This window comes from Acinonyx jubatus, chromosome A3 (genome assembly GCF_027475565.1).
Source record: "Acinonyx jubatus isolate Ajub_Pintada_27869175 chromosome A3, VMU_Ajub_asm_v1.0, whole genome shotgun sequence".
NCBI lineage: Eukaryota > Metazoa > Chordata > Mammalia > Carnivora > Felidae > Acinonyx > Acinonyx jubatus.
In genome coordinates this window covers 88,237,709-88,262,022 of record NC_069388.1, presented here as the reverse complement: position 1 = coordinate 88,262,022, position 24,314 = coordinate 88,237,709, and the positions used below count along the sequence as shown (strand labels likewise).

The following is a 24,314-nucleotide window of genomic DNA, read 5'->3' as shown; positions in this document are numbered from 1 at the left end:
TAAGCTTTACATGATTCCATAATAACTAATTATTGTATTAAGGTCCAGAATAGAAAAATCTACAGAGACAAAGTAGATCAGTGGTAGGTGATGAGGAGGTAGAGGGATGATAGCTAAGAGTATAGGATTTGTTCCTGAGGTGATGAAAACATTCTAAAATCAACTGTGTTGATGGCTGCACATTCCTAAGAATAGGGTAAAAACCACTGGACTGCATACTTTAAATGGGTGAACCGTACTGTATGTGCATTATATGTCAATAAAGCTCTTTATAAATGTTCTATGGGCACTTGAAAAGTTTTAAAGTTTTTTTAAGGCATAGAAACATTTCTACATATCTATGATCAACCTCATTATTTGCATTATTCCAGGATGTATTTTCAACTATGCTTTTTATAAATAATTTCATTTCTATGATCTCTCATGAGCCAAGCATGTATATTCAACTTCTCTACTGCTATTCTGTATTGTCCATTTCTCCTTGAAGGTTCTCTAGAGTTTTCTGCTAGTGTATGCTCTGTTCTGCATTCCTCCCATCGCCAAGCAAAATTCCTTTTCCCCAGTTAAGCATCTTTTTCTCATGTTACATATATTTTTATGGTAATTCATGGTTAAAGAGTTATGTGTAATAGCCTCTTTGTGGATTGCAAATCAGTATAAAAATACTCCTCCTTAAGAGAGGGAGGGAGGCAAACCATAAGAGACTCTTAAATACAGAGAACAAACTGAGGGTTGATTGGGGGTGCAGGGGAGAGGGAAAATAGGTGATGGGTATTGAGGAGGGCACTTGGTGGAATGAGCACTGGGTGTTGTATGTAAGCGATGAATCACGGGAATCCACCCCCAAAACCAAGAACACACCATATACACTCTATGTTAGCCAACTTGACAATAAATTATATCAAAAAAAAATATTCCTCCTTAATTCCTGCAACAGTCTGGGTGTTGTCTATATTAATATCATGTCTCCATATTTCTTTTTAATATATATCTAGTTTTCCTTTATTTTCAACCATTCTGTGTCATTTTATTTTCAATGTGTATGCTATATAGCATGGACCTCAGCTTGTTTTTTAACCTAATTTGAGAAGTTTTTTTTTTAATAGATCAATTTATCCCATAAATGTTTATATTGTCTTATATATGTCTTCCATTATCGATTTTATGGTATTTTCTTTTGTTACAAACTTACTTTTTTCTTTTTTCCTCCCTTTATTTTCCTGTTACTCTTAGCATTTTTCTAAATAGTTTGGATGTTTTGTAGTTTGATTTTAACTCGTTTAGAAGTAACTTTTATAATTTTAAATACTGTAACTTATAAAGCTTATGAAAGAAACTGAAGCACAAAGAAATGGAAAAACATTTTATGCTCATGGATTGGAAGAATACATATTGTTAAAATGTCGATACCACCCAAAGCAATCTACACATTCAATCCCTATCACAATAACACCAGCATTCTTCATAGCTTGAACAAACAATTCTAAAATTTGTATAGAACCAAAACAGACCCCAAATAGCCAAGTAATGTTGAAAAAGAAAACCAAAGCTGGAAGCATCACAATTCTGGACTTTAGCCTGTATTACGAAGCTGTAATCATCAAAAAATGACACAGAGATCAATGGAACAAAATAGAGAACCCAGAAATGGACCTACAAATGTATGGCCAACTAATTTTTGACAAAGCAGGAAAGAATATCCAATGGAAAAAATACAGTCTCTTTAGCAAATGGTTTGGGAAAACTAGACAGCAACGTGCAGAAGAATGAACCTGGACCACTTTCCTACACCATAGACAAAAATAACTCAAAATGGATAAAAGACCTAAATGTAAGATAGGAAACCATCAAAACCCTACAGGAGAAAACAGGGAACAGCCTCACTGACCTAGGGACGCAGCAGCTTCTTGACATGTCTCCCGAGGCAAGGCAAACAAAAGCAAACATGAACTACTGGGACCTCATCAAGATAAAAAGCTGCTGCACAGTGAAGGAAATAATCAGCAAAACTAAAAGGCAACCAACGAAATAGGAAATGATATTTGCAAATAAGATTTCGGATAAAAGTTAGCATCCAAAATCTATAAAGAACTTATGTTCTATATATTCTTTTATGTTAGAAATAGGGGGCCATGGGTAAAAAAAATAAGATAGAAAAGAGAGGAAGGCACACCCTAAGAGACTCTTTAATACAGAGAACAAACTGAGGGTTGCTGGAGGGGATATGGGTGGCAGGCTGGGCTAAATGGGTGACGGACATTGAGGAGGGCACTTGTTGGGATGAGCACTAGGAGTTATATTTAAGTGAGGAGTCACTGGGTTCTACTCCTAAAACCAACACCGTATGTTAACTAACTTGAATTAAAAAACAAAAACAAAAACAAACCACAACAACAACAACAAAGAAAAAGAAGTAGGGGGGCATGGGTAAACATAAATCTGATCCTGGCTCTTTTTTACTGTAATTTTTTAAAAGTTTGTATTGAGGCTCTTTCCGTCTTTATCACAGTCTTCTGGAATGCCTTCAGATTTTAGGTTTTCCCTATTTCAGTAATGAGACATGATCCTTGATTTCTAGTACTATCAGCCTTAAAGTATTTGTTTGTGATCCTGTTTCTAAGTTCACAACATCTTTTCCCAATGGTAACAATTATCTTACAAATCAATATATACATCTGACACACATAGCACTGATGTGATTTTCATGAGAAAGCCAAAAAAAAAAAAAAAAAGAAAAAAAAAAGAAAAAAGAAAAAAGAAAAGAAAAGGAAAAATGGATCTCTATTTAAATCATGAGGCAATATTATCAGAATAAAATGGAAACACACAGACACAGGCTCTGTCTCTCTCTCATTCTCTGTCACTCCTCCTCGTCCTCCCCACCAACTCCCAATCCCTAATCCGCAACTCCCCTGCCCCAATCCCATTACCTGCAATATCTATCTGCAAGGATTCTTGATCTTCTGTCCAGGCTTCCTTAGGAACTGTCCTCTTACTATGGATCTCCTCATTCTGTTTAATGGCTTCAGTGTCTGGTGGACTTTCAATCTTTATGTTTTGTAGTCGAGCTGAGGGCTCTGCAGCAGCAGCACCACTAGAACCTAAGAGAGGTAAATTAACACAGTATCCAGACCTGGAAGTTGACAAAAAATATTTTTAAATGCCTCTCAAGCATCTAATATGTGAAAGGCACTGTTACTGATATTTTGGAAAAAAATAAAAAGACCATTTAGAAATGTGTTTAGAAACTCTTAATCCAGGGGCGCCTGGGTGGCTCAGTCGGTTGAGCGTCTGACTTCGGCTCAGGTCATGATCTTACGGTTCCTGAGTTCAAGCCCCGCGTCGGGCTCTGTGCTGACAGCTCAGAGCCTGGAGCCCATTTCAGATTCTGTGTCTCCCTCTCTCTCTGCCCCTCCCCTGTTCATGCTCTGTCTCTCTCCGTCTCAAAAATAAATAAACATTAAAAAAAAAAATTAAAAAAAAAAGAAACTCTTAATCCAAATTGGAGTTTAAAAATGTACAAAAACAACTGTCATACAAAATAAGAGAATTACAGCATAAGAGAAAGACAGATAAAGAAATATATGTACTCAAAGGAAGAGAAACTACCTCTAGCTAGGAGGATCATGAAAGAACTCCAAAATAAAATACTGATTTGGGAATGTGTTAGAATACACATTGAGATAGAAAAAGAAAGGCATTTTAGGCAAAGGTAACTACATATAAAAACAATAAAGTCAGGAAAGCAACTGAACATCTAAGAAATAGAGCAAGTATATGGTTTATTTGAGTATACAATTTATAAAGAAAAGAGGTGTCTGAAAAGTTGTTTGGTAGTTGATTATACTGTTCTGAAAGACTGTGGTAAAAGGGTTTAGATTTTACTCTTAAGGACAATGAAAACTTTTTGATTATGAGATTAACGTGATCTATTTCTGGAACATTCATTTAGCAACAGCAAAAAGGGGGGTAAAATTTTGAAGCGTTGCCCAGAACACAACATAACTTGTGAAAAAAAGCAATACACAAAAAGAGAAGTGGCTAATTATGCTCCAAAATGTTTCTATTTACAGTCGTGGCAGAGACTACCAGCTGTCCTCTGAAATCCATTTTCCTTTCCTCCAAAATAAATCGCTGACAACAGAGTGGCAAGGCTCGGTGGATCTTGTGTCCTTCATATTCCTCCCAGTGAGTGCCTTCATGAGCACAAAATCCATCTGCAGCCATATACTGGTTTAGAATCCGAGGCAGAAGCAATTGCAGGCAACCAGTGTCCCTAGTCCTGTCCCTAGGTTACTAAAGAGCAGCCCTAGCCATCAGCCCGTGGAAACAATTCTGAAAAGGAACTGGCATCAAAACAGAAAAACAATGGGCTTTGGAAGATTTTGATTTGGCCGCCTTCTGGGTAAAAGAAACTTTCCCTAAATGTTTATTTGGGGAAAGAAAAAGCAAGTTTATCCTGGCTCTTGAAGTATTATTTAAAGCTCAACTGAAGAAGTAAGAGGTAAGCATCAGTTGAGAAGTACAAATCCAATCCCACCTTAGATATCCAAGTATTTTCAGACTATATGGTTACTCCCATGATGCCACCAGAATTTACCTAATTCTAGAATATGTACCCCTTGGACTTGTCTATGGAGAACCTCACGAACTGTCAGTCTGATGAGCAGAGGACTGCAACTCTTAGACCACAGGATTCGCAAATGCCCTGTCTTACCATAGTTTAAAGAGAGTTTTCATGGAGACATTAAACCAGAGAACCTGCTCCTTAAATGAACTGAGAATTTAAGATTACGGTATATTAAGGTATATGGCCTCATCCTCCAGAACCATCCACTGCGGCACCATGGACTACTTGCCCCCTGAGATGATTAAAGGCTGAATGCATGCTGAGAAGGTGAATCTCTGGAGCCCTGGGGTTCTTTGCTATAAATTTCTAGTTGGGAAGCCTCCTGCTGAGACAAACACATACCAAGAGATCTATAAAAAAAACAACAACCCGTGAGCTGAATTCACATTCCCTGACTTTGTACCAGGGGGAGTCAGGGACTTCTTTTCTAGGAAGCTAAAGCATAACCCTAGCCAAAGCCTGATTCTCAAAAAAGTACCTGAACACTCCTGGATCACAGCAAATTCATCAAAACCATCTAGTAGCCAAAAAAAGCAAAGATTCAACTTTGAATCTTTCCATCTTAAGAACCTTACAGGGAAGAGTGCCTGAGTGGCTCAGCTGGTAGAACATGTGACTCTTGATTTCAGGTTTGTAAATTCAAGCCCCACACTGGGTGTAGAGATTACTTAAAAAAAAAAAAAAAAGGAACCTCTCAGGGAGAGAAATCCCTATGATGCCAGGGCTGCTGTAGAATCTGTCAAGAACCAGCTACTGACATTCATCTTATTGCTGACTGCCTGCCTCCAATCTAGAGCATTACAGATTTTTTTTTTTTTTTTTTTTTTTTTTTTTTGCTGAGCAGGTAGTACTTTGGTCTCCTATTCAGAAAGTTTTACTTCAGTAAAGATGACACTCTGAAATGAAAGAAGCCACAAGACCTGTGCTAACTTCACTGGTTTCATAATATGGGGGCAAGGTTGAATTGCAGCTACCCCACAGCCTGTTTTGAGTAAGGCGTCCTTGTGGAAGATGAAGTCAGGGTCTGGCCATGGGAAAGTGACCGCTTTGTTCTTACATGATCACTTAAAGAGCTGTGCAATAACCTTCCAAGTACCTGAGAGGCTGTGTGTATCTTACTGGGTGGCCAAGTCTGGAAAAGCTTCAGAATGAACATGTGATTCTTTTTTTTAAATGTTAAAATGAAGATTTTTGTTTTTGTTTTTGTTTTTTTAAATAGAAACTTGGTTTAATTGGGCATATGGTTACCAGAATAAAGATTATATTTCCCAGCCACCCTGGCAACACAGCTTGATGTGAGCGTGTGACTAAGTCTGGCCAATAGAATGGAAGGGGAATGGTACATGTAACTTTTGAGAAATATTTAAAAGAAAGAATATATTTTTTTCTTTTCGTTTCTTCCTTTCTGTTTTCTGTTGGCTGGAATATGGGCCTGATGGCTACCATATGAGAATGGAGGCTAAAAGTGTTGGAACAACAGGAGAGACAGAGCTTTGTTCCTTGATACAGTGGAGTACCAGGTCATCCATGGATGTCTATATCTGGATGTTTACAAGAAAGAGAAAAAATTCCCTGTGTTCTTTTAAGCCAATGCTATTTTGTTTTTGTTTTCATCTCTCAGAGCCAAAATGAATCCTAACTTAAACACACTATTATAGGCATTTTTAATTAGCATAATCCCATTGAACTAAATTAACAGGATAGGTAGTTAGAAGTAAACAAGCTGAATTCCTAAAGAATAAAAGGCTTATGTACAACAATGGTATTAGAGAGTGAGCATCTCCTAGAACTAATTTTTTTTTTTTATCAGTAAAGTTTTTAAAAGTCCATTAAGTGAATTTCTGGCAATGAGATTAACTTGTGTACTATCTTTCCAAAGTTCTCCAGAAATGTCTTAAAGAGCTTTAAAAATGTTAATTTCACCAGTTAATCTATACCAAAAACTTGCAGCTAATATCCTATTTCACATATGAGCAACACAGAGAAAAGCTGAAGACAGCAAGGGAATAGAGAATACTTGGCTGTTTATACTCATTTTAGAAGGCTAGAAGAAAATAATATGCAGATAATCCAGTTAGTTACCTGCAGTGGCTGTCTCCAAGAATTCTTTCTCTTCAGGTTGGGCAGCCTTAGCCACCGCCTTTTTACTGTAGATCTCCTTTTTCTGGTTTTTGTCTGAAAGTCTCTCATCCCCACTGACAGAAACTTGAACTTTGGCATCTGGAATAATGACATCATGTGAAAAGACAACAGGACAAAGGAAAAGACAATAAACACAATAGGCAAGTAACCCCCCACTCAAAAAAATAAGCCTCAAACAAAAACCCAAACCTCTTCATACATCAAGAAAAAAAGCATCTCCTAGGCCCCACCATATAAAAGCTATGACAAGTATGGTGGGTTTACAATATGAATTGGAAAGTTTTCCATATTTTTCTGTATACGATGATGGTTTAAGTAAAATACCATTTTAAATTAAATCTGTTCTTTGCTGATTTGGCACAACAGTTAAAAAAAAAAAAGATCAGGTATTTTTTCAAAGTAGAAAAGTAAATTTGAACTCCTCTTTTGAGTTCTTTGGTCTATTCCCAGTTTTTGTCACTTTGTTGAGGCAATTTTGATATTTCATACAATCCTAGAAAAGCATCTAGAAAAGCACCATTTAGATTTTATGTATAATACTCATATGATTTTTTAAGATCTCCTGAAATTATATCCTTTTAAAATTGTCTAATACTTTCTACTTTCTTTCTTGGTCATACTTGCTAGAGATTTATCTATCTTATTGGTCTTTTTTAATCAGCTCTTTTCTTTTTTATTATATGAGAAAACCCAAGTATAAAACAGTGTTACTAAATATATTAAAATCACCAATGCAACAACTAGGATAACAGTCATCATACAGTTAATAACGTTTATATATTTTTTAAACTATTTTATTTTTAAATGTTTATTTTTTAGAGAAAGAGAGAGGGAGGGAGGAGAGAGCAGAGAGAGAGAGAGAATCCCACCTGGATGTTCTGCACTGTCAGTGTAGAGCCCCACATGGGGCTTGAACCCACAAACCATGAGATCATGACCTGAGCCAAAACCAAGAGTCAGATACTTAACCAACTAAGCTACCCAGGTGCCCCATTTTATTTTAGAGAGAGACAGTATGCATGAGTGGGCTCTGAAAGGGGCGGGGGGGGGGGGAGAGAGAGAGAGAGAATCTTAGGCAAGCTCCATGTTCACCGCAGAGTCAAATGTGGGGCTCGATCCCATGACCCTGGGATCATGACCTGAGCCTAAATCAAGAGTTGGATGCTCAACCAAATGAACCAACCAGGTACTCCAAGGTTATATGTTTTTACAATGGGCTGAAAAGAGATACATCTCTTATTGCTAAGTATGGATATTTTTCAACAACAACAAAAAAATCAGAAAAGCAGTGGACATTACTAAAGACATAACATAATGTGTCTCCCAAAGAGCTTAAGAAATGAAATATTACAGATATGATTTCCTGTTGTAAAGCCTTAGTGATACCATTCTCTGCCTTTTCAGCAGAAACCTTTATGCTGAATTTAGAGTTTATCAATCTCTGATGTTTCTGATGTTTTTACTATACTGCATGTATTATCCACAATACACGGGGCCCCCTTGGTGGCTCAGTTGGTTAAGTGTCTGACTTCAGCTAAGGTCATGATCTAGTGGTTCAAGAGTTCGAGCCCCACATCGGGCTCTCTGCTGTCAGCGTGGAGCCTGCTTTGGATCGTCTGTCACCCTCTCTCTTCCTCTCTCCTGCTTGCTCGTGAGCACACAACGTGCATGCGCCCTCTCTCTCTCAAAAATAAACATTAAAACAAATAAGCAAACAAAAAAACAAAACATGCCCAAACTGGAACATAGAACCACCCTATGCTTAAAATCTGCCCTGGGATCAGTAGCACCTATTTGGCTAATAGCTATGCACAGGAATAAAAAACTGTAAATGGAACAAAGCAACACAGTTACACATGTAGAATTTTTAGTGGCCCCTGGAGTCTCCATTTAATAAATACTACCATGTATCAACTAAAGAAGTATAGTACCAAGGATGCAGAGGAAAAAAAAAATCAAGCAGGTCCCTAAATATTAAAAGCTCTTATAAAATAGTAAGGACTTTATCTGGGGATAAAATTGAAAATTCAAATAGCCACAGTGACCAGACAGATAAGGTAGATGAATGAAGCAGACTGGCTCTGAGAAGTGTGGAGAATTAAAGCAAACAGGAGAATGTACATCTTCTCCGCAAGTAACAGCCATGACTCAGGGGCAGGTGATCATTGCCATGAAGGAATGCAAGCTGAGGGCAACCAGATATTCTGATTTTTCCAGGGAAGACCTATATCTTATTTTTAAATGTCAGCAGCAAAATGAAAAGAAAATTTAAAATACCATGTGAGCCATATACTTCCAACCTATGAAAATATTAGTTTGTACCATCTGACAGATAAATTCATGAGGCAAATTTAATCAAGATTTTCTGGATTTCAGTTTGTAAAATACACCTGATTGCATATTTTTTTATTCCAAAAGTTGCAATCTGTTTTATTTCCCACAGTGAAAATACAGCTTATAGTTTTAAGAAGCCTGTGAAACATTTTGAAAGATTTCATAAATATTTTACCTTCTTATACACACCCAATAAAACAGCTAACAGAAAAGTTTGCATAACACCAGAAATAAGATGAAGACTGGAAAATATTCTCATTTTGGATGACCAGGGAAAAAAAGGCCACAAAATATAAAAAGTGAATACAGTTACCTGCATTATCTCTCTGAGGGGGGTTTTTCCCCACTGAGAAGGATGGCTTAGCCACGGCCCTCTTACTGTAGATCCCCTCTTTATGTTTAGTGTCAGCAGGGATGGACAGGTCATCATCCCTGGTGCCTAGCACCTCAGCTGGGAAGTCTGGAGCGATGGCATCATTGGATCCTACAGCAAAGTAGGAAAGTAGTACAATTAACAAATATATAGACATGAAGTTGAACAGAGACAAAAAACTTACCTCTTAAACCGCTTCTATTAAAAAGATACAATAGGAGTGTTGCAGTGTGATCAGAAGGGGATGTCAGACATGTACAATAAATTGCAACAATATAAGGTGGAGAAGCAAATGACAGAAGATATATAGAGTATCAGTTCAGAAGAGAGACAATTTCCAGTCAGGAAGATTTTCAAAGAGAGGAGAATATTATAGACTGTAACCTGAAAAATAAGTAGGCTTTTTGAAATATGCAAAGGAAGGAAGAAAGACATTTTAGGCAGAGGTGAAACATGAGCAAAGACAAGAAGGCAGGAAAGCAAAGAGTATATACGAACCACAGTCACTTTGGGGTCAGGCCAGATCATACAATATATTAAAGAAAATGGTGGGAAATATTAAAACATAACTGTTTGGGACAAAATTCAGCAGGGTATGGAAACCCAAGCTAAAGAGTACAAATTGTACTCTTTGTATATGAAATGCAACATCATTGTACATTTCTAATAAAGGGAAAATGTAATCAGCTATGTTTTAGGAAGATTAATCTGATGATAATACAAGATAGAAAACATTCAAAGGAAAATCTTGTGTGATAAATACAAGATTTGAAGGTAATTTTTATTTTTTTTAAATACATTTCAATATTCCCATGTCCACTGGTAAGAGAAGTTCATTGATGCCACAAAAAAGAGGTGAAGAATATCTCTGGACATACGAGAGTTTTTAGCAACTAGAACAGGATCTTCTATAAAAATGTTTTTTCTTTCTAATCTGGGATTCTGCACTTCATGCATTTTCTGAGTACCTAAAATATATATGCCAGTAAGAGATGAGAAAGCAGTCTCATTAGTACGGTGCAAATATAAGTAAGTCATGAGGATTTTTTAAGGATAGATTGCAAGGACCCTACTAAGTCTTCTGGGTCATATGTACAGATTAAATTACGCTTTTCTCAACTTCTGTGGCATCACTTTCTCTTATTTGCTCCCCATGTCTCTTGCAAATCCTTAGTATCCCTACTACTACCAAATCTCTCAATGCTGGAGTTCCTCAAGGGGTCAGAACTCTTCTCTTCCTGAGTGAACTCATCAGCTACCAATGTATGGAATACTATCTATCTACATGCTGATGACCAACAAATATATTATCTCTGGCTGGGACCTTTCTTCTGAGATTCAGATTCTAGCATTCAGGACATAGCTAGCCCTTACAGCATCTTTTGAAGAAATTAGAAAAAGGTGTCCCTTCCTTAATTAAAAAATTAAGATATTATATTTTATGGCATAATATAACAATTGCACATGGGATCATTCTCCTCACAAATACTTCCAGATACCAGACAACATACATCACCAGCAGCAAGCACATGCATACTCTTCAGCACCACCCTTGGTTCTCCAAGAAAGGTGACTGTGTCAGGTTCACTCACAGTCAGGTAGTCCTGGAAAGCAGTGGGTAGATGAGCAAGACAATCAACTCAGTGGAGCTGAGAGCAGTTGAAAGACAGTGTAGCCTGATGTATGTGTATATGCCAACAAGCATATGTGCACTTGTATTTTCTGGCATCCACGCACAGCTGTAGGGTGTGTAAGTATAGATTTTTGTCTGGGGCAGGAAGAGAGTTAACACTGCTCCAGAACTCAAACCTTCAGGCCCACCTGTGTATTTTCATAAAAAATACTGTATGTCTGTCTATATGATGTGAACAGTGCCACCTTCTACACGGCACCCTTACAAACAACCTTAAATGTGTAAACCAACTCAACAGTCAATAGCCTTCTAACTACTGCTGTCCTTGCTTCCACTTCTAGAGTTGGCTCCCTGTCTTCTGACCCATGAAGTGATAAATTTTATCTAGCAGCCAAATAAATCTTACAAATGTAAATGAAACCACAGTTGTCTACCAGAATAAAATTCAAATGTTTTAATATGGTTTACAAGACCCTGCATGATCTTGGACTTACCTGTCTAACCATATCTAGTCACTATTCTGCTCTAACCACACTAAAATTCTCATCTGTCAAATGCATCCAACTCTCTCCTCTTTCAGGAGTTTTTCCCAGATTGCTCCCTCTGTGCAGAACACTGTCATTCCCCACTCTCTGCCCACTTAACCTGCCTTTACCCTCTAAATCTTGTCTCTCAAGTTTTTTCCTTGGAAAGGCTTTCAGGAGCTCCTAAAACTCTGTTCCAATTATTCTCTTCCAATTCTACTTTATTTTCTTAACACTTATTATTTGTAATTATGTACTTATTTGTGGTCTGTTTATTTACTAACTATAACAACATTCCACACACTCCACAATCTTACGGAGCATGTTCATTCTGCACACTACTGTAAATGTAGCCCCTAGTATAGTATCTGGCAGGAACACGGTAAGAGCTTTAATAATTTTTAGTTGAATAAAAAAAATGAATGTGAACTGAAAGCTTTTTGTCACCTTAAGAAAAAAAAACAAAAAACCAACTTTGGTTATACATGCTTTGGAATGAACACATACTGGGACTGCAATGTACATAGTTTCTTACCTATTTTTTTCACTCAATTCGAGATAAATTTTAAATGGAATTTAGAGTTTAAAGTTAGCATATAAGATGAAAAACCATACAGGGTGGAAATCACTCTGGAGGGTTCCTTAAGGCACTATGTTGAAACTGATACTCTGTCTGTTCAACGAATCCACCAGAGTGCACTTTTCCCTCCTGGCTTGCAACAAATCACTGTGCCTGCTTCTGAGCACCTGATGAAGTAAGTATCCGGCCACATTGTTCCCATCTCCCATTTCAAATTCCATCATGATAATATGTTCATTAAGTGTAGACCATGCACAAGTTCCTGGTGTTAAGTCCTACAGACTGAAAAAACTTAAGAAGTTAAAAGTTAAGCCCCTCTGGTTTTATCTTTTTTAAAAAAATTTTTAATGTTTATTTTTGAGAGAGAGAGAGAGCACGTGAGGAGAGAAGGGGCAGAGAGAGGCGGGGGGGCGGGGGGGGGGGGAGGGGACACACAATCTGAAGCAGGCTCCAGGCTTTAAGCTGTCAGCACAGAGCCTGACACGGGGCTCAAACTCACGAACTGTGAAATCATGACCTGAGCCGAGGTAGGATGCTTAACTGACTGAGCCACCCAGGCGTCCCTAGCCCCTCTGGTTTTCAAAGCCAAATATTATGGGGATTTATCTTCCCAGTGCAGGTCCCCCTTCCTCTCATGGTCAGTCTTGTAGATCAGTTTGGTCCCTGATTCTCTCTGCTCTTCCTGCCATTTTTCTTGTGACCTCTTCACAACAATTAGCTGTGGAGCATCTATCTGCTCTGCCAGTCTTTGGGTCGTTTTCTGGGTTATTTACACTGATGTAAATGTTATCGAGGTGTATCTGTGAGATGAGGTGAGTAGGATCCTCCTACTCTGCCATCTTCCCTGGCAACTCCCTACCCCTCCCTTTTAAAAAATTGAGATATAGGGGTGTCTGGGTGGCTCAGTTGATTAAGCAACCAACTCTTGATTCTGGATCAGGTCATGATCTCATGGTTAGTGAGATCAAGCCTTGTGCATGGTTTGTGAGATCAAGCCACAATACAGAGCCTGACAGTGCAGAACCTGCTTGGGATTCCTGCTCTGCCTCTCTGCCCCTCCAGCTCATGTGCTCTCTTTTTCTCAAAATAAACAAACATTTAAAGAATAAATTAAAAATAGGGGTGCCTGGGTGGCTCAGTTGGTTGAGTGTCCAACTTTGGCTCAGGTCATGAAGCCTGACAGCTCAGAGCCTGGATCCTGCTTCAGATTCTGTATCTCCCTCTCTCTCTGCCCGTCCCCACTGGCTTGCTCGCTCGCTCTCTCAAAATAAACATTAAAAATAAATAATAAAAAAATTGATGATACAATTCAAGTAACATAAAATCCACAAATTTAACAAGTGTACAAACGAGTAATTTTTAGTATATTTACAACCACCACTGCTATCTAATTCCAGAACATTTTTGTCACCCCCAAAAGAAATAGACACATTAGCAATTACCCTCCATTTCCCCCTCTCCCACAGCTGCTGGCAACCACTAATCTACATTCTGTCTATATGGATTTCCTTGTTCTGGACATTTCATATAAATGGAATTATACAATATGTGACTTTTCAACTGGCTTGAATTGTGTATTTCTCCCTTTAATAGCATCAGGTATCAGGTGTCCTTCCCTTTCCTTCCCTTCCCTTCCTTTCCCTTCCCTTCCCTTCCCTTCCCTTCCCTTCCCTTCCCTTCCCTTCCCTTCCCCTCCCCTCCCCTCCCCTCCCCCTCCCTTCCCTTCCCTTCCCTTCCTTCCTTCCTTCCTTAATTCTGCCAGTTTTCTTTATGTATTTGGGACTCTGTTGTTAGGTGCATATACATTTATAATTTATCTTCTTGATTTATTAATGCTTTTATCATTACAAAATGAACTTTGTTTTTACTAATAAATTTTAAAGTCTATAATGTCTAATAATAGACACTCTAGCCCTCTTTGGTTACTGTTTACATGACATATCCTTTTATATCTTTTAACTTTCAGCTAGTTTGTCTTTGAAACTAAATAAAATTCTCTGTAGACAGCATACAGAGTTGGATGTCTTTTTATCTACCTTGCCAATCTCTGCCTTTTTAATGGGAGTATAACCTTCATTTACATTTAATGCAGTTGCAGATAATGGAGGATTTAGGTCAGCTATTTTTCTACTTTTTTCTCTAGTATTATGTCTTTTTTTTTCCCTCAGTTTCTCTACTAGTACATTTTTTTTTTTTTGGTGTTAAATAGATATTTACTAGTGTAGCATTTTAATTCCTATGGTGACGCTTTTACTATATATATTTTTAGTTATTTTTCTTAGTGGTTGTTCTTGGAATTGCCATCCATGTTTTAATATAAATTAACAATCTATTTGGGTTAAAACTGAATTTCAACAGTATATAAAAACTTTTCTACTGTATAGCTCTCTCTCCTCCTTTCTTTATGCTGTTATTTCCACAAGTTATATCTCTATACGTTTTTGTAAAATAAGAATTATTATTATTGCTCTATGCATGTCTTTGAAATCATATGAAAGAAAATGGAATTAGAAACAAAAATATGTTTATACTTTTATAGTTAACCTATGTAGTTATCTTTACCAGCACTCTTTATTTTTTCATATGGATTCAGGTTACTGTCTCATGTCTACTCATTTCATCCTGATGAATCCCTTAGTGTTTCCCATAGGTCAGCATGCTAGCAATCAACTGAGTTTATCTGGAAATGTCTTAATTTCTCCGTTTTTGAAGGGTAGTTCTGCCAAATACAGAATCCTTGGTTGACACATTTTTTTTCTTTCAGTTCTTTGAATATGTGATTGCAATGCCTTTTGGCCTCCAAGGTTTCTGATGAGAAATCAGCTATTAATCTTATTGAGGATCCTTTGTACACAATAAGTAACTTCTCTCTTGCTGGTTTTAACATTCTCTTTATACTTTTAACAGTTTGATTATGGTGTTTCTAAATGTGGATATTTTTAAGTTTATCCTGCTTGGATTTCCTTCAGTTCATCAGATGTACAGATTCATAGTAACCATAAAATTTGGGAAGTTTTCTCCAAATATTCTTTCAATCCCATTTTTTTTCTCTCCTTCTGTAACTCCTATTATGTATAAAATAGTACTCCTGGTGGTGTTCCAGAGGATTCTAAGATTCCGTTCCTCTTTCTTCATTCTTTATTCTTTCTGTTTCTCACACTGGATAATCTCAATTGGCCTATCTTCACGTTCACTGATTCTTTCTTCTGCCTGCTGAGCTCCTCTAGTGAATTTTTAATTCTATCTTTTGTGCTTTTTAGCTCCAGAGTTTCTATTTGGCTCTCTTTTTTTGTAATTTCTAACTTTTCATTGAAATTCTCTATTTGATTAAAACACTGTTCTCATACTTTCCTTTAGTTCTTTGATATGGTTTCATTTAGCTCTTCAAACATATTTTAAGTAGTTAAGTCTTTAGTTAAGTCTAATGTCTGGAATTTCCCACAGACAGTTTCTAAACTGTTATTTTTCTTGTGTATAAACCGTATTTTTTTGGTTTTAATTTCCATAGCTTGTATTTTTTTGTTGAAAATGAAACATCTTAAATAATAAAATTGGTAATCCTGGAAATCAGATTCTATCCACTTCCCAAAGTTTGCTGTTGTTGCTTTATGTTTTTTTTTTTTAAGTAACTTTTCTGAACGAATTATGTAAAATCTATTGAAGTTTCTATTCAAATAGCTTGGTGGTCAGTTAATGCCTAGACTGAGACATCCTCAAACACCTAGAACCAGTAAACATGGGAGATTTACAAAGGGACTTTGTGTGCATGTCAGGGTATACCTTCAACTTTGAGCTATGCAGTTGTCAACTCTGCCTTAGCCTTCCTTTTCTTCTTGCACAGAGACTCAAGGGGAGCTGTAGGTAAAGGGTAGGGTCTTTTCAGGTCTTTCCTGAGAATACACACAGCTATATGCACATGGACACTCTTCTAGAGTCCCAGGAATATGTCAAAGCTTTTAAACATCTATGGGCATAAATCCCTGGTTTTACATTTAAGCTTTTGGTTACTCTATTGTTTGCATCAGGCATTATAACATTAAAACATTTGCCTATAAACATTCTTGCATCCCAAGCATGTGCACATGCATGCGCACGCACACACATACACACACACACAGGCTTTTTACAATGAATGAATATCTCTGAATGAGATTAAATAAGGACAAGTCTTATGAATGACAGATCAAATATTGACAATTCTTTGGGAATGAAGTATTGAAACAGGTCTAGCTCTGTTCTGTTCCCTCTAGTCCTGGGAAAGCAGGCTGATACTTTTCAAGGTTATTACAGAACTCAGTCTGGGGATGAGATTAGGGCAAGTTTTGAAAAAGTTTTCTAAAAAGTTTTGCCAATTTTTTGTTGCTTTTATCAAGAGACAGATTCTTAGGTCATTACCATTTTCCCTGCTATAATGCCCCACTTCCTTTAAAATGTTCCAACCAGTTCTCTCCCCATAGCTTTTTGCTCCTATTGACCATGATTATTAATATATAAATATTAATATATAAATATTTGAATGTCTATAATGAGCACGGGTATAAGGAATAAAATTGCTTACCAAAAAAAGTCAGGTTTCAGAACTTACTATCTATTATAAATAGAATCCTGTTCTACTTAGGAATCTTAAGAATGTTACTGGGCATAATAAGTAAATGTCTAACAACTATCTCATCTTTGGGGAGTTGTTACCTTTCTCTTATTTATATTTTATGGATTTAATTAATTCAAATGTTTATTCATTCTCAGTTGAGGAAAAATCTATTTGGCCCATATGTTTACCACTAATGGTATATGACTTGCCCTTGGCCCAAAATGCTAAGTGGATCTTTCTCGTATCTACTGATGCATGATATATTAATTGACAACCGCTATTAGAATAATTCCTAGGCTTTCATCCTAGAGTAGCTCTACTGGTTTAAGAAAGGATTTTCCTACTATCAACTTTCTCACTCTGAGAACAGATGGAGAACATGAAAATTATAATCTCAAGTATAATATAGTTATTAGATCTCCTGTTGTCTTAGTGATGTATTCAATACTTTACTCACAGGGACAATATTTCTCAGGACACAATGTACCATCACTGAATTATTTTCTCCTCCCACCACTGTCCAATACTTCTTAAAATTAATGTCTCCAACTATATGAAAGAGGGACATAAACAAATAGCAGGACACTATGGGCCTCAAAAAGTATTAAGACATCAGATCAGATTTTTATTGGTAGACATTCCGTCTTCTGACCTGGGGCCTGAAAGTAAAAGACTGATCAAAGTTTTCCTGTCCAATTGTTTTTGCTGGTAGCCATTTGTGTGTGTGTGTGTGTGTTTTCCATTAAGTGTGCTATTTTTTTAAAGTTTGTATTTAAATTCCAGTTAATATCCCATGTAATAGGAGTTTCAGGATACAATATAGTAATTCAACACTTCCATATGTTACCCAGTGCTCATCACAACAAGTGCACTCCCCATCACCTATTTAACCCATCCCCCCACCCTTTTCCCCTCTGGTAACCATCAGTTTGTTCTCTAGTTAAGAATCTGTGTCTTGATTTGCCTCTCTCTCTTCTTCTTCCCTTTGCTCATTTGTTTTGTTTCTTAATTTCCACATAAATGAAATCATACGGTATTTGTCTTTCTCTGACTTATTTTGCTTAGCATAATACTCTCTAGCTCCATCCATGTCATTTCAAATGACAAGATTTCATTCTCTTTTATGGCTGAGTAATGTTCCATTGTATATACGTGTATATATACATCCTCTTCTTTATCCATTCATCAAATGATGGACACTGGGACTGTTTCCACAATTTGGCTATGGTAGCTGGTACTGGTGTAGATACACCAGGACGCATATGCATGTGTAACTTTGAGTTAGTATTTTTGTATACTTTGGGTAAACACCCAGTAGTGCAATTACTAGATCATAGAGTAGTTCTATTTTTCACTTTCTGAGGCACCTCCATATGGTTTTCCAGAGTGACTACACCAGTTTGCATTCTCACTAAAGGTGCATGAGGGTTCACATCCTTGACAACATCCTTGACAACCACCTGTTGTTTCTTGTGTTGTTGATTTTAGCTATTCTAACAGGTGTGATGTGATCTCTCATTGTAGTTCTGATTTGCATTTCGCTGATAATCAATGACATTGAGCATCTTTTCATGTATCTGTTTGCTATCTGGATGCCTTCTTTGGAAAAATGTCTAACTCATATATTCTGCCCATTTTTATTTTTTAGTTTTCGAGAGAGAGAGAACATGAGTGGGGGGAGGTATAGTGCCCATTTTTTAACTGGATTAGTCATTATTAAGGTAATGGGTTTTATAAGTTCTTTATATACTTTGGATACTAACCCTTTATCATATGTCATTTGCAAATATCTTCTCCTATTCCACAGGTTGCCTTTTAGCTTTATTGATTGTTTCCTTCCCTGTGCAGAAGTTTTCTATTTTGACAAAGTCCCAATAGTTTATTTTTGAATTTGTTTCCCTTGTCTCAGGAGACATATCTAGAAAGAAAGTGCTACAACTGAAGTCAAAGAATTTACTGCCTGTGTTCTTGTCTAGGATTATGGTTTCACGCCTCACATTTAGGTCTTTAATCTATTTTGACTTTATCTTTGTGTATGGTGTAAGAAAGTGGTCCAGTTTCATTCTTTTGTATGCTGTCCAGTTTTCCCAACACCATTGTTGAACAGACTGTCTTTTTTCCATTGGATATTCTTTCCTGCTTTGTTGAAGATTAACTGACCATATAACTGTGGGTTCATTTCTGGGTTTTCTATTCTGTTCCACTGATCTATGGGTTTATTTTTGTGCTAGGACCATACTGCTTTGATTACTATCGCTTTATAATATAATTTGAAGTCTGGAATTGTGATGTCTCCAGTTTTTTCTTTTTCAAGGTTGCTTTGGCTATTCGGGGGTCTTTTGTGGTTCCATATAAATTTTAGGATTGTTTGTTTAAGCTCTGTGAAAAATGCTGTGGGTATTTTCAGAAGCATTGCATTAAATGTGTAGACTGCTTTGGGTAGTATAGACATTTTAACAATATTTGTTCTTTCAATCCATGAGCATGGAATGTCTTTCCATTTCTTTGTGTCATCTTTAATTTCGTTCATCAGTATTCTATATTTTTCAGAGTACAGGTCTTTCATCTCTTTGGTTAGGTTTATTCCTAGGTATTTTATTGTTTTTGGTGCAATTGTAAATGAGACTGCTTCCTTAATTTCTTTCTGCTGCTTCATTATTGGTGTATAGAAATTCAACAATTTCTGAATGTTGATTTTGTATCCTGCAACTTTACTGAGTTCATTTATCAGTTCTAGCAGTTTTTTGGCGGGGCCTTTTGGGTTTTCTATATATAGTATCACATCATCTGCAAACAGTGAACGTTTTACTTCTTCCTTGGTGATTTGGATGCCTTTTATTTCTTTTAGTTGTCTGATTGCTATGACTAGGACTTCCAATAGTATGTTGAATGTAAGTGGTGAGAGTGGACAGCCCTGTCTTATTCCTAACCCTAGAGGAAAAGCCCTCTGTTTTTCCCCACTTAGGATGATGCTAACTGTGCGTTTTTCATATACGGCTTTTATTATGTTGAGGTATGCTTAATCTAAACTTACTTTATTGAGGGTTTTTTTTTTTAAATCATGAATGGATGTTGTACTTTATCAAATGCTTTCTGTGTATCCATTGAAAAAGATCAGATGTACTGTGTTGATTCATTTGAAAATACTGAACCATCCTTGCAACTCAGGAATAAATCCCCGCTAAGTGTGTTTTTATTTTTATTATTTTACTTTTTATTTATTATTATTATTATTATTATTTTTATTTTATAAGAGAGTGCATGAGCAGGGGAAAGGGGCAGAGGGGGTAGAGAGAATCTAAAGCAGGCTCCATGCTCAGCACAAAGCGAGATGCAGGACTCGATCCCACTACCCTGGGATCATGATCCAAGCTAAACTCAAGAGTCAGATGCTCAATTGACTGAGCCACCTAGGTGCTCCAAGTGTCATAGCCTTGCATATAGTGAAAATTTCTTCCAGTCTCTGATTATAGGCTTAATTAATAATTAATCCTGGGGCACCTGGGTGGCTTGGTCGGTTAAGCATCCGACTTCGGCTCAGGTCATGATCTCACGGTCCGTGGGTTCAAGCCCCGCGTCGGGCTCTGTGCTGACAGCTCAGAGCCTGGAGCCTGTTTCAGATTCTGTGTCTCCCTCGCTCTGTGACCCTCCCCCATTCATGCTCTGTCTGTCTCAAAAATAAATAAACGTTAAAAAAAATAATAATAATTAAAAAAAAAATAATCTTAACATTTGGTAATAAGAGCATTTTTGTTGGTCTTTTTTTTTTTTTTTAGTAGCATCATAGTGGGGAATTAGAAGCAGTTATACCAGGTGCTTTTAGTTACCGTTAGATACTTGTTCGGTCCTCGGAAAGTTAACCAAAAAATATGCCTAAGACTAGGGAAAATTCGTCATGTACAATTCTTATACATATAAAGATGTCTATTGGCAAATTGTGAAAAAAAAAATTTATATCTGAACTGAACCAAGTCATCTCAAAATGTTATCCCATCAATCCAAACCCTACACCACACCAATTCAGTATCCTTATCTTAAAATCCCAACAGGAAATATTTACTGAGTTCCTGCATGGGGTGCTACTCATCTTCTAAATCTGCAATTTGCCGGTGGCGATCTCACAGGGGTGCTGTGGGCTATTTTAAAACTCTACAGAAACAACACTAATACCTGGTATCTAGTGTACACTACACAAACTACTAGCTCAAAGTACTTTCGATTTTCAATATTAGGGGTGCCTGGGAGGCTCAGTTGGTTAAACATCTGACTCTTGATTTTGGCTCTGGTCATAATCTCACGGTTCGTGGGTTTGAACCCCATGTCAGGCTCTATGCTGGTAGTGCGGAACCTGCTTGGGATTCTTTCTTTCTTTCCCTCTCTCTCTGCCCCCTCCCCGCCCCCCCCACCCCCCCCCGCTCATGCTCTTTCACAAAACAAATAAACATTAAATTTCAATATTAGATAATGCTATATTCCTTTCAATGATGTTGTATCTTTGCAAAGCTAGATTTTTGGGTTTCTATAGTAAAAGCAGCAAATAACTGTGGTTGTGTTCAATTTCATATCAAGGTTTGAAAAGTTGTACAAGGGTTCTAATAGCTGCACATATCTCATTAGTAAATAACTGTGGTTATTTATGAACAAAGTAAAATATTTTCTTTCAAAACCCAAAACCAAAAGGAAATACCTAATATTTTTATTAAGTTGCTAAATCAAAACAGCAAATATTTATGTCCTAATAAACTTATAGCTGTTTCTAAAAATACTTCTTGTTTTTACATGCATTCCATATAATAATGAGAAAAAAAAAATCACCAAAACACTAAGGGCACTGTGAACAGAGAAAACTTGGAAACCTTTGTCTGAAAAGGAGTCCACTAAACCAAACAAACAATTATCCATACAATTTTCTTCATTAAATACATCTTGCCAAATAACTTACTTTTCTGAACCATAGACTGGCTCATGAAAAGCTCCATATTTCATTAAAGGCTTAAATATCACTGAATTTTCACATGTCATTCTAGAATTAACCAGCTAAACCACAAATAAAATTTCAAAAAATAAAAATTTGATTAATTTATGCAGATTACCTGAGTGAGAGCTCTCAACGGTGGTATCTGATCTGGAATCCAGATAAGAAGGAATCTGTTTTAATTGTGGAACATAGTACATCCTGGTACTACCAGGAGGCTTATATGGCAACAGTGAAGGCTGGGCTAAGGAGATAAAGATGAGAACAATTAATAAGAAGATTTGTTAAAATTCATTAAACAAATATTGAGTGCCTTTAATGTGCCATGCAGTGTACAAGATTTGTGGCATATATCAGGGCACCCGGCTGGCTCAGCTGGAAGAGCATGCAACTCTTGATCTCAGGGTTGTGAGTTTGAGCTCCATACTGGGTGTAGAGATGACCTAAAAAAATAAACTTTAGGTCTGCCTGGGTGGCTCAGTTGGTTGAGTGTCTGATTCTTGATTTTGGCTCAGATCATGATCCCAAGGTCATAGGACTGAGTCTCGTGTTGGGCTCCACACAGAGCATGCAGCCTGCTCAAGATTCCCCCCACCCCTGCCACTTGTGCTCGTTCTCTTTAAAAATAAACAAACAAATAAACTTTAAAAAAAAAAGGATTCTTGGCATATATGAACTAAAACAAAAAATCTCTGCCTTCAAGAAGAGCTAGCATTCTAGAGGAAGGAGATATACAGTAATAACACATTAAATAAGTAAATTATTTATTATTTTAATAAATTATAAGTTACATGAAAAAGAAATTAGAAAATGCTGAGGATTATTAGTAGGACTACTAGGGAAACCAGGGCAAGATGCAGTTTAAATAGAGTGGTAGGGGGGTGCCTGGGTGGCTCAGTCGGTTAAGCATCCAACTTCGGCTCAGGTCATGATCTCGCAGTCCGTGAGTTCGAGCCCCGCGTCGGCTCTGTGCTTACAGCTCAGAGCCTGGAGCCTGCTCCGGATTCTGTGTCTCCCTCTCTCTCTGACCCTCCCCCATTCATGCTCTGTCTCTCTCGGTCTCAAAAATAAATAAACATTTAAAAAAATAAAAAAAAAAAATAGAGTGGTAGGGGTAGGTTTCATTGAGATCAGTTTTTTTAGCAATCTAGTCCATGTACGGATGGCTCTAACTAAAACCCACTTTATCTTACATTGAACCCCAAATTGTTAACCCCTTACTACTGATCTTATGGTCTTATACTGTCCCCCAGAGCCATAGAAAATAAGTCTAATTCACTTCTATGTGAAAGATCTCCAAAATAAATTTATTCTTTTCAAAATAAAGTTTCAATTATAGAAGTATAAATTCCCAATTTTAAGAAAATACATAAAAATTGGTATAGTTTTGTTGTTGTTAGTTAATTTTAGCTATTTGGTGGGTGTGTAATGGCATATCATTATGGTAAACATTTGCATTTCCCCAGTAATTATGTTTAGAATCTTTTCATGTGATTATTGTCATAAAATTTAAACTGGTAGGAATAATAGTGAATTTATTAGCACAGTCACTGTGCACAACATTGGTATTAAAAAACACAATTGTGTTTCTATATACCAGCAAAACCACACAGGAAAAATACTACATACAGTGTCATGAAAGAAAAATATAATATCAAATATCTAATGAATAAATGTAAATAAAGAAAATAATGGTTGCTGTTGGGAAAGAATAAAAAGACTGGAGAAGAGTAAAGAAGAAAGTTCAACTATAAAATAAATTTCTTCAAAAAATTTGAAAACAAACCAAATATAAACATATAGTATATTATTCTGAATTTTAAAATTCAGAATAGTGACCACACAGTCATGTGTTTAACATACGATTCTTTGAAATTTAAAATGTTTTCATACAAAAAAAACCCCACCAAATTTTACTTTTAAATCCACAGTATTAAACATAATATTTTATTAGTAATCCAATAATATTAATCCTTTAAAGGAATCCTTCCAGGTCCTGTATACAAAGGTAAAACCATAAATTATGGTCTCTATATAAATGTATGCATTTGATGTGAGCAGAAGTTTAAACCACACTCTCACAGTTGGATTTCCCCTCTTGTGCTTCTCCCACCATGAGAACAACATAACCCAAAGTATGTATTGTCTCATTAGCCTTGGTTTCAGAACAAGGCATATGGAACAGACCCAAACCATTTCTGTAGCCTAAAGCCAAACTCCAATTGACCCACAAAGCCCATGAGTGAAAAAAGCAAATGTTTATTGTTATAAAGCACTGAGATTTTCAAGGTTGTTTAATAGTATCACTGTAGTACTAGGTAACTGATATAGACAGAAAGGTGTTCTTTGTGATATTTATTAAACTGTAGATTTGGGGGGCATTTTTTTCACAATGAAAATGTTTAAGAAGTATAACCATCTTAACATATAAATGTACTTATTTAAATTAAATTCACTAAAGTTAAATGCTGAACCAAGAAATTATCTTTATATATTTAGGTGTATCCCATCTTATCTTAACATATAAATGTA

At 36.6% G+C, this 24,314-nt stretch overlaps 1 protein-coding gene across 7 annotated transcripts in view; it reads right to left on the bottom strand.

Moving 5' to 3' along the window:
• Positions 1–24,314, bottom strand: part of ALMS1 (ALMS1 centrosome and basal body associated protein) — a 219,032-nt gene that overhangs the window by 65,423 nt on the left and 129,295 nt on the right. For 4 of the 7 annotated variants that reach the window (XR_008289406.1, XM_053200763.1, XM_053200765.1 and 1 more), the window contains 5 exons: positions 21,901–22,026; positions 9,420–9,590; positions 7,642–7,710; positions 6,713–6,850; positions 2,931–3,101 (listed from right to left, as the gene is read on the bottom strand). Coding sequence is in view for 6 of the 7 variants with exons in the window: in XM_053200763.1 (XP_053056738.1) it covers positions 2,931–3,101; positions 6,713–6,850; positions 7,642–7,710; positions 9,420–9,590; positions 21,901–22,026 (675 nt within the window). In the remaining variant the exon portion in view is untranslated. Of the gene's footprint in view, positions 1–2,930; positions 3,134–6,712; positions 6,851–7,641; positions 7,711–9,419; positions 9,591–21,900; positions 22,027–24,314 lie in introns of those variants that run through there. The other 3 variants (XM_053200768.1, XM_053200764.1, XM_053200766.1) reach the window with 3 other exon arrangements.